The 14597-nt window shown below is 40.9% G+C and overlaps 1 protein-coding gene across 3 annotated transcripts in view; it reads right to left on the reverse strand.

Annotated features, from left to right (window-relative positions):
* Window positions 1-810: 810 nt before the first annotated feature.
* LOC135090088 (IDLSRF-like peptide) overlaps window positions 811-14597 on the reverse strand; it is a 146584-nt gene continuing 132797 nt past the window's right edge. For all 3 annotated transcript variants that reach the window (XM_063986406.1, XM_063986405.1, XM_063986407.1), the window contains 3 exons: window positions 8156-8290; window positions 5132-5284; window positions 811-3702 (listed from right to left, as the gene is read on the reverse strand). In XM_063986406.1, the coding sequence (XP_063842476.1) occupies window positions 3509-3702; window positions 5132-5284; window positions 8156-8290 (482 nt within the window). In that variant the 3' untranslated portion in view covers window positions 811-3508. The remainder of the gene's footprint in view (window positions 3703-5131; window positions 5285-8155; window positions 8291-14597) is intronic.

Genomic DNA, 14597 nt, shown 5'->3' on the forward strand with positions numbered 1-14597 from the left:
AAATGAACACTCGCTTATAACGGGAGTTCTAGGCCACCAACATCTCTTGATTCCCTCCGACACATATTCTTCATCACCACAAACTACAGGTAGCAAGTATATACCTGTTTCTTTCATGGAAGCGAGTTGTTTTGGCACTTACCGGTGAGGAAAATGCGTGCTCCACTTTCCTTTGCCGCCATGTCTCCTTCACCCTGCTGTCTCCGCCTTTTTTACGGGTCTGTCTTCTTTACTCTAATGTTCATTCTTCTTTAACTTCGTATTTTTTAGGTATTTTGTTTTTACATTTTCACTCTGTTCAGTATTTACGTTGTCAAGTGTGTATCTGTCTATTTAGTCCTCTTGTTCCTCATACCCAAACCAAAAGCGCGGGGTCTAAAAGTATTTGACACGTGGCTTCACCAAAAACATGATAATAGATAGAATGTTATCTCCAGGTGCATTTCTTTTTTCACTTTGTGGCTTACAGTCAAGTAATCAGTGAAATAATATAAACAGGTGGCCAAGATCTGCATTAAAAAGCCTAGGTAGGGTTTCATTTGTGATTTAGGAACTTCCTCGTGTAGGTCAACTGGATTTTTGCAGTCTCCTGCAAAAAGCCTTACTTATTTATATATTCACTTTTATTCTTACCATATAATAATTCTCTTAGTTCCACATTCTTACATCTTCCTATGTTCACCACTGTCCCTGTATCTTTAATTCTCCACTGTCGTTTACACTTCAGTTTGGTCAGCTTAGCCCTCAGTCCCTCCATGCTCCAGGCTTCCCTCCCTCTCTCTCAGGAACTTTCAGCATCGAAACACTAGCAGTTGTACACAATTTATTAGATATATTTATGCTTTTGTATAATTTATTCGTATGGAGAGTAAACACTGCATGGTACAGAGGTCAAGGTAATATTGTGAGTATTGCAAGAGAGAAAATTATTATTCAGCTGGACTGACAACAATATGCATAAGTAATACAATACACCTTAATCATTTTTTTTGCTTTTTTTACCATCAGAACAAAACCATATCAATCAGTCAACTCGATACACACTCTAACACCATTCTTAAAAGTAATACATTCAATGATTCAAGATGCAGGACACTTCTGTTTTTTGTTGTTTTGCTAATATATATTTTACACATCAGCTGCACTGCACTAGGGAATCAGACACCAGGACACCATTTTTCCACCCTCCACCCAAGCCGTCCATCCACTCCTTCCCTCTATACATTGCTCCTGCCTTTCTCTCTTCACTGGCTTGCTACTGTGCGATCATGATCATCCACCCTTCCCCTACACACACTCTCAATGCTTTCCCCACACTCTTCCCCTTATGCACTCATTGCAGTCACACACTCTCCTTGCCTACTGAGAAGCTGCAGAGTTAGTATGAATTTTGGCGACAGTGATACACCTCCACCACCACTCACTTTGAAAAAGAACACACATATATATCTAGTATAAAAAAAAAAAAAAAAAAAAGAAAATAAGCTTGTACAATCTGGCAAGTTATATAATGCTATATGAAAAAAGCTGATGGTAATTTTGATGAATACTTTTTGTTTTTGGCATTTTACAACAAAAGAGTAAATGGTGATTGGTATGTACGCTATAGGAACAATGAAATGTGCCAGATGAGGAGGTGAGAACTGCATCACTGGCCAGTGCACCCCAGCAAGGGGCACTGGCTTCCTGGGTCCTGGAAGGGAGGGTCATGGGAAGGGGAACACGTCACCAGACATGTAGTGATAGGACAGACTCACAAATTTGTGGATAAAGAAACAATATCATAATTATTGCCCTCTACACTAACATAAAACACCTGGGGAATGTCTGTGCACCTCATGTGTCCTGAAGCACAGGTAGTGAGTGCCATGCATGCAAACCAGGTCAGGTCAGGTCAAGGATGTGGGGTTAAGTGTGTGTGTATGTGTGTGTGTGTGTGTGTGTGTGTGTGTGTGTGTGTGTGTGTGTGTGTGTGTGTGTGTGTGTGTGTGTGTGTGTGTGTGTGTGTGTGTGTGTGTGTGTGTGTGTGTGTGTGTGTGTGTGTGTGCAAACGTCAATTGCAGCAAATAAAGACTTTTATCAGCATATTTTTGGACATTGTTATATAATATATATAATATATATACTATATACTCTTACATACACTGTGGGTATAACGATAAATACATATCCCCTATAAACTGCAGGTAATCTCATAAAAGAAAATAAGATGCCATCTACATTAGGTCTTTGAAATAGAATCACAACACAGTAATAATCAGTGATCAAGAATTAGGGGATCATATAGAAACTGGGCTCAGATTGTTGATTCATCTTATTAGTATTCCCTTGATCTCTAGTGCACTAATTGGAACAAAAAGGATTATCACATGACACATTTTGAGGCTCGGGACATCCACCACCAGGCTGGGGCAGCACACACTGCTGCCTGCCACCCTGTGAAACACTCACGGGCCCATCTTGCCATTCCCCAACACGTGCAGTTATTTGGTTACTCAACAATCTCCAGGGGCCACCCCGACCCCAAGCAGAAAACATGTTTGTAATAATATATATGTAATAAAGTCAAACAGTTTCATTAACATTCAAGCAGCATGAATCAAGTGCAGAATTTGTTTCTGTGTGTGCTGGAAAAAAATATATTCTGCTTTGTGAAAAGAAGCATCACACAAATATTACTTCCTACATATTTATCAGCATTACTTCTAAGTCTTGTTAATAATGCACATATATGATCCAAAAACTGAGTCATATTCTATAAAGCGATCAATCTGTAACAATCTTAAATCTCATACAACCATAAACATTAGAAACATCATTTTTCTTCTTTGGCTAAAACTCTGTCAGGAAGTGAGACGGTGAGGCAGGAGACAGTCAGGAAAGAACGGATCCAAGAGAGTTTTGTTAGGATAGAATAATGATAATATGTCCACCATAACTATTGATTCAGAGAAGCATTACTGTGCTATATGTTAAACTTATCAATAATTAAGTCTATTAGTGTCATTTCACTTATGATATAGAATGAAAACTCTACAGCCTAAGGGAATCAAACGTCTGCTACTCTGGCGGGGTGGTGACTCTGAGGGGCAATGGTGTCGTGGTGGCGAGGAGAGCATCAACTTACAAAACTATTCTGTGCCAGCCATCCTCTCTCTCTCTCTCTCTCTCTCTCTCTCTCTCTCTCTCTCTCTCTCTCTCTCTCTCTCTCTCTCTCTCCCTCTCATTTTCTCATTCTCTCTACCTCGCTCTCTTTCTGTATCTCAGTCTCAGGCCAGGAATACTGATCCAATGTTTACATGGGCAAGGTAAGGTAAACTTAGGTTCACTGCTGAATCTCTAGAGCACTTCACTCTGCCTCATTCATTAAATACAAAGTCACTTATATTTTTTTTAATTTTTTTAATTTTTTTTTTTAGTTTGAGTTTTCCTTCTGAATAACCTTTCTCTTCTTCTCTTCCTCTCCCCTCCTTCACCTCCTCCTCCACACGTGTGCTGGCCCGGCCGCTCAGTCCAGGAAGCCAGTGTTGACCAGTTTCTCTAAGAAGAACTTGACGTCACCCAGCTCGGAGTCCTTGATGCCCAGGGACTTGAGCAAGCCAATGTCCCCGTTCTCCACAGCCATGAAGACCGAGCGAAGGTGTTCCACATCAGGGCGGAGCAGGTGGAGGGCGTCACCAAATTCATCGATAGTCTGGGACTCTGCGGATGCCATGCTCTTGTTAGTGGAAGGAATGCCCTGGGTGTTTGTGGGATTTACTTATTTATTCTTTTATATAAGAAGAATACTGGCCAGCGGAAAGAGGAAAGGCTCACTGAAATGTCAGTCGCCAAAGGACAGGACAAAAGGACTATCCAAAATTGAAGAAGTTGTGTTTATTTTAGATCTGAGTGTCTCGGTCATCTGTTTTTTTACTCCTTCATTCACTCATTGTGTGTAAATTTAAGAGGCTGACTACACAAGAGTGACACAAACTTTAATTAAAGGACTACAAAACAGAAAAGCATTACAGACAGAGTGACAGGACAGACAAGGCTGACCATCTTGGACTGACTGATAAACTGTCAGAACTTGTCTTTCCTGTAAGTGTCCAGTCAGAGGTTTGATTCACGTTGAACACCTCATTCTAATTTCTTATTCCATTTTCAGATAAATTTCTAAATGCTTTCGTGAAGGTGCCAAAAGGGAAGCATGACACTGGTGGCAGCAGTGGGATATCTATTAAATACTAAATATGGTGTAATGGTATAAGTAATGGTAATAATTAATATGTCTCATTATATCTGAGCAGGGATCCTTCACCTTTCAAAAGTAACTCAGCCTAATGGAAAATATAAGTCAGTGTGTTCATAGTAAAGAGGAAATTAAAACAGCAGAAACTGATCTAAGTGGAGAGAGCAAGCCGTGTAGTAACAGGACGGTCAAGGTCGATCAAAATCCACTCAGGCTTGGTGATCATCTGAGCCTGATTGGTAAAGTGTTGCAACTTGCCTTTCCCTGGTAAGGGCTCAATCCCACTCAAATACCTCTTCAAGGCCAACTTATCCCGCCTTTGAATAAATTCCGAAGTGTTTCTATGGAGTGCCTAAGGAGGCCATGACACACAACAAAAATGAATAAATAAATAAATAGAATAAAATAATAAATAAATTAATAAATAAATAAAGATATATAAATAAGAACAATAATAAATAAAAGTAAGTAACTAAAAATTATAAATGAAAAAAAACATGTACCTACTGCAAACATCCCGGGAAATTTTGCTTAATTGCCTTTTCGCAAAAGTGAATTAAATGGAAAATTACTGAAAACTACAAAATATTAAATTATTTAATTCTTTAAGATTGCTAATTTCATTCCCCATCCCCCCTCTCTCTGAAAAAAATGCAGCTCAAACTGTCTGTGGAAAGAGAGAGAGAGAGAGAGAGAGAGAGAGAGAGAGAGAGAGAGAGAGAGAGAGAGAGAGAGAGAGAGAGAGAGAGAGAGAGAGAGAGAGAGAGAGAGAGAGAGAGATGATGTGAAGAAGAAAAAAATGAAAGAAGAAAACGAAAAAAAAAAAGTCCTTTGGATAAAATTTTGCCCTGCAGCGGAAAGGACGAAGAAAACATGAATGATGGATGGGTGACTGACCTGAGAGGGCGATGGCGACCTTTTGGACTCCGCCGAGGGGCTCCAGGGCGTTGCGGGCCTTGTTACCAAACAGCTTCTCGAGGTAATTGGGTCCGTGGGAGGCCAGGAGGGAGTGGAGGAAGGAGGCAGTTTCTTCCACGGGGGGCCGCTTAGCTGTAATGGGAGGGAGGAATCACCGTCTCTATAGCCGAGTCTCCCCTCTGATGGTTCCCCGCCCGCTTGCTTTCACCACTCCAATTAGCGGCCTAAACTGCGGCTCAACCTGTGCCCTTTAGATATACTGCTGAAGATAGGCATGTTTTTTTTTTTTTTTATTATTAATATTTTTTTTTCATGTCTTCCTGCACACACACACACACACACACACACACACATACAGAGATTGACGTAAGGGATGTTGGAGTGAAAAGCAAGGGATGTAGAGAGAGAGAGAGAGAGAGAGAGAGAGAGAGAGAGAGAGAGAGAGAGAGAGAGAGAGAGAGAGAGATCAGAAGACGTTTCTCTCTCTCTCTCTCTCTCTCTCTCCCGCAGACATAAAGCTCCACACTTGCATCACTCCCAGACTCCATTAATCGCGTCTTCCCGTCCTCACAAAGAGTCTCCCAGTGATCCTTGCACCTCAAGGACGCCTCACCCTCCACACGTGTGCCCGCGCTGTCCTTGCTCAACCCCAGCCATCGTACCTTGTCTTCCTATTGTTTAACCTGACACCATGGCGCTACCCGATGTTGTTATTATTTCTTAGGGTGATTCAATAACCCTACCGTTTGTTTATTTGTTAATTTTTTTGGTAATTTGAGGATAGTGGCACATGGACACATCGTACATTACCTTGTCTTCATAATATTTAACTTGATGTAGCACAACCAGATGTTATTTTATTTCGTACAAGTCACTGTGTACTTCGTTTCTTTATTCGGTAATTTGAGGCAAGTGACACAGACTCTAATACTTCAGCTAACACATCGTACACGGACTTCATATTGTTTAACTTGAGATTATGACGCAACCCGATGTTATTTTATTTAATCGGAGTGACATATAATCCTCCAGTGTTCTGCTTGGAGCGTCGTACATTAACTCCATATTGTTTTACTTCACACTATGGTGCAACCCGATGCTGCTTCCTCTCCTCCCAGTGATCAAGTATTCCCGGCGTGTTGTCTATTAGTGTAATTTGATGCTACTGAACTCTGACCTTAGCAAATGTAAATATTGAACACGAGCTGAGTGAAGGAGATCCTGAAGTGTTATTTGCAGCTACAGGAGTCAGATAAGATATCAAAGGCGTGAGAGAGAGAGAGAGAGAGAGAGAGAGAGAGAGAGAGAGAGAGAGAGAGAGAGAGAGAGAGAGAGAGAGAGAGAGAGAGAGAGAGAATTATAACTAAGGAAAAGTCACGACGGCTTTGGCTCTCATCCTCTTTCACTGACCAATATTGTAAAAAAAGCCTTCAACTTTTTCAAGTAACTTGCAGGAATCAGAGCAGCAACATATCCATATTCCTGACCGTCATGAAGATGTATCAAACATTCTCGACCTCTTCCTAATCTCTGATTCTTCAGAACATTATGTCAAACTGTTCTCTCCAGTGAGCTCCTTCGATCACAATCTTATTTCTGTCCTGTCCTATCATTCCTGCACGGAGGTGTTTCTAGCACTAAAAGTCTGCTGAGCGGGAGGATCTGAGAAGGTATTATCGTGGTTTTCCCTGGAATTACTATTGTTTCTGTGTCAGAGATTCTTTCGTATAACAGAGAAGGTTGTTTCTGGCCTGGAGGCACGCATTCCATAAACTTTTTCTAACCCCAAAGTTCGTAAACCTTGGGTTATTGTGGTTCCTCCTGGAATAACTACTGTTTCTGTGTCAGAGATACATCTTTCTTTGCAGAGCGTATAACAGAGAAGGTTTCAGGAATGGAATTGTGCCAACTCAGCCTGCCCTCGTGTTGCCCGGGTGGAGAGGCGCCTCACACATGCTACATCAGCTTTCCATATCCAGAAATTATATATTTCTGTCCCTGAACTGTTCCAAGAGAGGAGCATCAAGACAAACCAGAAAACAAAATTGCATCTTTCTCGGTTATTCTACCATTTCTTTTTTGGGGGACGGAATTATGAGTAGACTTTTTTTGTATATATATTTTTTTTTTGTCCTTGAGCAGCTTCCCAAATCCATAAAAGAACTTGAGTTTTTACGTACAACTTAAACCGATTTCTGGCTTACTCTTGTACTAAATCTATATAGTTTTCTTGAGACAGATACGATTTAACCCAAAGGTAAAGTGAAGGAATTATCTTGTGTCCCAATCTTACATCAAACTCTCTGAGGCATCACCTGAGGCATGGGATATTACTTAGCGAGGAAAATGTTCGAGTTTGTGGGTAATGAATGTGAAGGAAAGGTCACGCGGTCTGCCGCCGACCTTCTTTTGTTTAATTCTTTTGTTTTGTGACTGCGAGATGACGAGAGAGAGAGAGAGAGAGAGAGAGAGAGAGAGAGAGAGAGAGAGAGAGAGAGAGAGAGAGAGAGAGAGAGAGAGAGAGAGAGAGAGAGAGAGAGAGAGAGAGAGAGAGAGAAAGCTGACAGAAACAGAAAGAAAACTGAATAAAAAACAAAGAACAAAGATGACAGACAAACAGACGGACAGAAATATAGATAGACAGACAGAAACAAACAGAAACAGAGGAAGAAAAAACAAACAAACACAGAAAAAAAGAAACAAACCAAAAACATAAACAGCCACAAAAAACAAAACTGAACCAAGACAAAAGAACACCAAAATGAAACGGGGAGAGAGAGAGAGAGAGGAGAGAGAGAGGAGAGAGGAGATGAGGAGAGAGAGAGAGAGAGAGAGAGAGAGAGAGATCAGGGAAGGAAGAACAACTTAAACATCGAAGGATCTGAAATTAACTGACTGACTAACTGCCTGACTGACCGACTGACTGACTGGCTGATTGACTAAACGGTGCCACGACAAGTAGGCCACACTGCAGGAGAGGAAAGGGGGAGGAGGGAGACTCACCTGCCGTACAGAGGCGCAGGTTCTCATCGTAGCCGTCGGGACAGTCAGGGGCGCCGTCACACAGGTACTGGATGGAGATACAGATTCCACCACCAGGGCAACGGAATGGCTCGTAGGGCATGCAATCCTTGGGGCCTGCGGGGGAAAAGACGCTGGTGAGGACAGGGCGATACAGGTGAGGGGAGAAATTAACTAACTCTCCACCTCCCCATCCATTCTTCTTTTTTTTTTTTTCTTCTCTTCAGACTCCCCTCTTAAATTGGAAAAAAAATAATGATGGAATAGAAAATAACAAGAGGAATGCGTCGGTGATGACATGACGATACAGGTGAGGGAAGGAATTAACGAACTACCCCTCACCCCTTTTTTATTTTCTTTAGACTCTCTCTTAAATTAGAAAAAAAAATAAAATAAAATAGAACAATACAGGTGAGGGAAGAAATTATTGAACTGCCCCCACCCCTCTTTTTTTTTTAGACTCCATCTTACATTGGGAAAAATAATGATAATACAGAGCATAACATAATAAGACATACGAACGTGAGGGAAGAAATCTTTTTTCCCTTTTCTTCCATTATCTATATATTGTGCGCGACAAATTACCAAACCTTTTTCTTTTATCTTTCCATTTTTGTCCCTTAACCAGCCTCCCTCTCGCATAAAAAAAAAAAAAAAAGAAAAAAGAAAGAAAAAAGAGGTTCTCGTGGTAGTCCATTATAAAGAAATACATTTACCTATATCCACCTATGTTTTTTTAAATTGATATAGTCTTCTTTTAAGGCTCCCTCTTGATTCGACACAAACCGATTACTGAGTCTATTCCAACCCTTTATCACTGTTTGAGAACCATTTTTTTCCTCTTTCATTGTGTTCATATTTATATATTCGTGTATTTAAAAAAAAAAATGAAATCAAGCTCGTAATATTTAGTCTTGAAGTAGCAGATCAATATATATTTTTTCCTTTACATTTACAGCATTGTATATTCGTATGTTTTAAGAGAATATGGAGTTAAGTTCGTAATATTCTGTCTTCAAAATACATTATCACATTTTTCTTTAAATTTATGTGTAATGTTTGCTTTCACACAACACTTTCTCTGGTAATGCATTTGGTGATTTATTGCTCTGTTTGGAAAGCTGTGTGTGTGTGTGTGTGTGTGTGTGTGTGTGTGTGTGTGTGTGTGTGTGTGTGTGTGTGTGTGTGTGTGTGTGTGTGTGTGTGTGTGTGTGTGTGTTTGTGTGCGATAATGGTGCCGCATCTATCTCAAGAACGAAAAGTAAGTGCCTTTAGTTCTCTCCTTGTATTGTTCTTTCTATTCTTTCTCTTCCTCTTCCTTCTCCTCTTTCTGCTTCTCCCTTCCCCTTTATTTTTACATTCTTCCATCACCGCTTCCTCTCCTTTCCTTTCCCCTTTCAGCGCAAGCAAAAATAAACTGAAACACAAGAGAGAGAGAGAGAGAGAGAGAGAGAGAGAGAGAGGGAGAGAGAGAGAGAGAGAGAGAGAGATGTTACATAATCTTGATATTTTGACCTTTCCATTGCTTTGTTCGAACCCAAAAGGAAGCTTCGAGATGAGTGTGCTTCGTGAGTCGCTGTAAAGGGGTAGCTTTTAGACAGGTGAGGACAGGTGGGGCGTGGAGAGACAGGTGGGGACAGGAATTGACAGGTAAAGAGAGATGTTTTACTGTATTTTTTGTTCATATTATACGAGTATTTGGTATTGTCTTCCATTCTTTTCTTTTTTTTTCTCATTGTGTGCTTCTCTTTATTCTGATGTTACGTTTTCTTCTCTGGTATTATTAAAAGGATTGCCACGTGTAATCCTAATGGCCTCTTTCAGTTTCCCTTATTTTCTTATCTTCTTTTGTACCGTCTTTCTTTTTTTTACTGCTACTGAGAGAGAATAGGTATATGTGAGATTACATTTATCTTTTATATATGTTTTTCTCTTGGATTATTACTGTTTTTTTAACTGTTCGTGAAGTAAAAGAGAAAATGAAGTGAAATATACAGGTAAATATGAGGTTTTAATTCATTATACATTCTGTCCCTCGCATCATCATTTTTTATTTAAAGTTAATGAAATAAAAGCGACATTCTTTCACGCTGGTATAATTTCATATTCGTCTGGAAATCACAGGTAAAAGGGTGAGCTTACCTTGTCATCATGCTAATCTACTCATATTTCAATGTAATAAAGTAAAATAAAAAAAAATAATCAAACTTTATATTTCGTGACTTGAAAATTTATCGTTCGCTGTGCTCATTTCTGTGTTAATTTATATTTTTTCAGCTGTTCATTTGTGCTTTAAATTTCTTTTTCTTTCCCGTCACGTATTTCCATAATTTTGGTACAACTTTTTCAGTCAGTCGTTGTTCGAATGAATTTTTTCATGGTGTTTTGATCGGCTTGTGACACCTCGCTTGACACACACACACACACACACACACACACACACACACACACACACACACACATACTCACGAAGCAACGGTAATCGTTATTATGTGCTGTGTATGTATGTGTGTGTGTGTGTGTGTGTGTGTGTGTGTGTGTGTGTGTGTTTCTAAATAGAGAGATAAATTGGTTATTACACAGTTTCATGTTTCGTTGCTCTCTCTCTCTCTCTCTCTCTCTCTCTCTCTCTCTCTCTCTCTCTCTCTCTCTCTCTCTCTCTCTCTCTCTCTCTCTCTCTCACCATTGGAAAATTAATGTAGCGCAGAAGCAAGTGTAAGATAAAAAAAAATGTAAGATAAAAAGAATAAACGACTAGAGAAACAGAGACGAACAAATGAACAAATAAATATACATAAGACTCCCACATTTCGTTTTCGTCCTCTTGAAATTGAGTGTGCGTGTGTGCGTATGTGGGTGTGTGTGGATATTATTTGTATTGTAAATTTCCCCAGAGTTCAATGGGGGGACAGAGTCAAGACAAGAGCCAGTTTCCCTCCTCCCGCAGGAAATAAAGAAGTAACACTCGTAGCTTCATAACAAGACTTCGGACTCTACGAAACTTTATTGGTGCTGGAATGTGATCTGTCTGTCTGTCTGTCTGTTCGTTTGTTTGTCTGTATGCCTGCTTGTTTGTCTGTTTGTCTGTTTGCCTGTCTGTCTATCTGTCTGTCTGTCTGTCTGTGTGTGTGTGTGTGTGTGTGTGTATGTCTGTCTGTTTGTCTGTCTAGTTGTTTGTTTGCTTTTTTGTTTGTTTGTTTGTCTGTCTGTTTTGTCTTTGTTTGCTTATTTGTCTGTTCGTCTCTCTCTCTCTCTCTCTCTCTCTCTCTGTGTGTGTGTGTGTGTGTGTGTGTGTGTGTGTGTGTGTGTGTGTGTGTGTGTGTGTGTGTGTGTGTGTGTGTGTGGGTGGGCGTGTTGCCTCGTGTGTGTGTGTGTGTGTGTGTGTGTGTGTGTGTGCTGCAAATCCCTGTTGTTACGAGGCAAAAAAGTGAGCGGTGCAAATCTCATCCTCCCTGAGTGAGTGGGTGTGATTTATCCCCGGCACTAAGCTGGGGTGTGTGCAGCGGACACAAGCCAGCAGGTCAGGATTCCAGCTGCTTTCGTTCATGAGATACTGTACTGTTATGTTGTGGACGAAAAAAAAAAAAATCAATAAAATCAATCAATAAATAAATAAATAAAAAAAATAAATAAAAAAAAGTAAAATTAAATATAATAGAATAAACGAAAAAAAAAGAAAACTAAAAAGCTAGAATAGAATAAAGGAAAGTAAAATAAATAAATCAGCTGAAATATGTAAAAAATACTAATTATCGAAAACGTGAAAAATACCGTAGTAATTCATGATAAATGAATAACATGAAAATGAGCAATAATCACAGTGTTTATTGCACCTGAATTTACGGAGGAAGTTACAGCACACAAGACACTAATAAAAAAAAATAATCATCAGCAATTTCCATTCTCTCTCTCTCTCTCTCTCTCTCTCTCTGGGGTCAACTGTACTATGCCTAAATTCCTGAGGGTATAATACAGTGACCCATGAGACTGTCCCTTCCCACCGTGGCTGAGTATGAATAAAGTGTGTATGAGTGTGTGGTGCTTCGTCTGGACCATTGCGTATGGGACTGCCGATCAGGTATGGAGATAGACTCACCTGTTTATGGAGGTCATGTTGTGTTAGATGACGCGTCTGAGCATTGGTAAACGGAAAAATGTAGTAAAGAAAGCGATGAAAGAATAGTGGGAGTATAATGGGAAGGTATACAGATAGACAGACTGACCATTTTATTGAGGTCATGTTGTATCAGATGACAATAAAGTAACGAGAATAAGAAAGAAGTAGTAAATATAGAAATCAATGAAAGAATAGCGAGGGTATAGGGGAAGGTGATGCAAATGGAAGCTGTTAAACAAATGACAGTCATCATTCAGCGATATTTCATATTCGATCCCCTTTGTTGTGTTAAAAAGAGCTTGGAGGGAGAGAGAGAGAGAGAGAGAGAGAGAGAGAGAGAGAGAGAGAGAGAGAGAGAGAGAGAGAGAGAGAGAGAGAGAGGAGGGGGAGTGACAAGCTGATGCTCTAGTTACAGTGAGCGAATTGATTGAGTGACTGACAAAATGACTCTCTCTCTCTCTCTCTCTCTCTCTCTCTCTCTCTCTCTCTCTCTTTAGGCGACGTCCCGCACTTACGGAATTTGAGAGCTGCGTGAATGAGGGGCAGCGAGGAGGAGGAGGAGGAGGAGGAGGAGGAGGAGGGGTCTTGTTTGTCAGTCTCGTTTCTCCTTTATTCAAGTACATGATCTCCTTAAGGGATACTCTCTCTCTCTCTCTCTCTCCTCTCTCTCTCTCTCCTCTCTCTCTCTCTCTCTCTCTCTCTCTCTCTCTCTCTCTCTCTCTCTCTCTGTCCCCCTCTCCTCTCTCTCTCTCTCTCTCTCTATCTCTCTCTCTCTCTCTCTCTCTCTCCCTCTCTCTCTCTCTCTCTCTCTCTCTCTCTCTCCTCTCTCCTCTCTCTCTCTCTCTCTCTCTCTCTGCCTGTCTGTCTCTCTCATCAGCAAAATCAGTTAATCCCTCGCAGTACTTCTTTTTATTTTCCCCGATAGTTTAAGCGAGGTCAGGTGTGCCCCCCGCCAGCGTGACCTCCGACCTGTGACCTTTGGCGGTGCAAGCGAACGCGGCTCCTCCATCTCTTATGGCAGACTGGCGGGTGTTGCTTAATTCAGAAGTGTAGCTCCGAGAGGCCTGGTTGGCTTCTCAAAGGCGACACCACCACCACCACCACCACCAGTAAATAATTGAAGACGCCCACACATAGGCAAAAAGGGAAGTACTAGCAATAATGGTGGTGGTGGTGGTGGTAGTAATACTCGTAGTTGCAGGAAATTATAAGTCAAATCCCTCCCTTCTATGACACAGTAAAGACATGTAGGTATAGAAACAATGTATAAAAATAACTATTCATCTAAACAGCGAACGGAAGAAATAGATGAATGAATGAGTGAATAAACAAAAATAATAATAAAAAAATCCTCCCCACACATTAAAAACGGGACGGTCATGATGGGGTTCCACTGCAGGAGCCGAGGGTACTTATGAGGGAGGAGGGGGAGGGGGAAGCGAAGACACCTCAAGATCTGAGAACCAAAGCCAATAATTTCCACACCAGGTATCTCTCCTCACTAACGCTACCCACATCACTTCACAACAGCCACAACAACACCTAGAGATTCACACCATTGTCACGTTAGAAGGCCTCACGTTAGCTCCTCACACCACGCCCAATTCTTCCAGGCTTCCATCGCCCACAACAACCAGAGCAAGCTAAGATTCACGCCGTGGTCACATTAGCAGAGGCCTCACATTATCTCCTCATGGCACGCCCACCCACACCCAGGCTTCCATCGCTCTCAACAGCCACTGCAAACTACAAAAGCAAACCCAGACAAGAGATTCATTCCGTGGTCACACAGGAGTCCTCACAGCAGATCCTCACACCATGCTCACCCCAAGAGGACAACGAGGCTTCCCATCTCCCACACGAGGCCTTAGGGGCGCCACACGACCGAAGTAGATAGTCTTTTATATTCCAGCGAGGCAAACACGAGTCAGGTAAGGTTGTAGATGTACCTGCCGCCTAAATGAATAAGCAGGTAATGGATATTCACCCTCCAAACGAGAATGTTATCAAGCCTGTGCAAATATAATGAATAAATGAATAAATTAACGTGTATTCAGCCCAAAAGAGAAATTCAAAACTAGTAAAGGTATAAAGAAAGGAACACAGCGCGCCTAAAGGAACGGTAATGCAACCACAACATTGACAACAACAAAAATGAGCAACAACAAGAGAGAGAGAGAGGGGAAACGAACACATGAAACAAAGGAATATGTAACTAATATGTAAAAGGTAAACGCAATAGACAATGAAGAAATAAAACATGAAAAGGAAAGAAAAATCACATACTAGGTACATTTATCTATATGA

Source organism: Scylla paramamosain, chromosome 34 (assembly GCF_035594125.1).
Source record: "Scylla paramamosain isolate STU-SP2022 chromosome 34, ASM3559412v1, whole genome shotgun sequence".
NCBI lineage: Eukaryota > Metazoa > Arthropoda > Malacostraca > Decapoda > Portunidae > Scylla > Scylla paramamosain.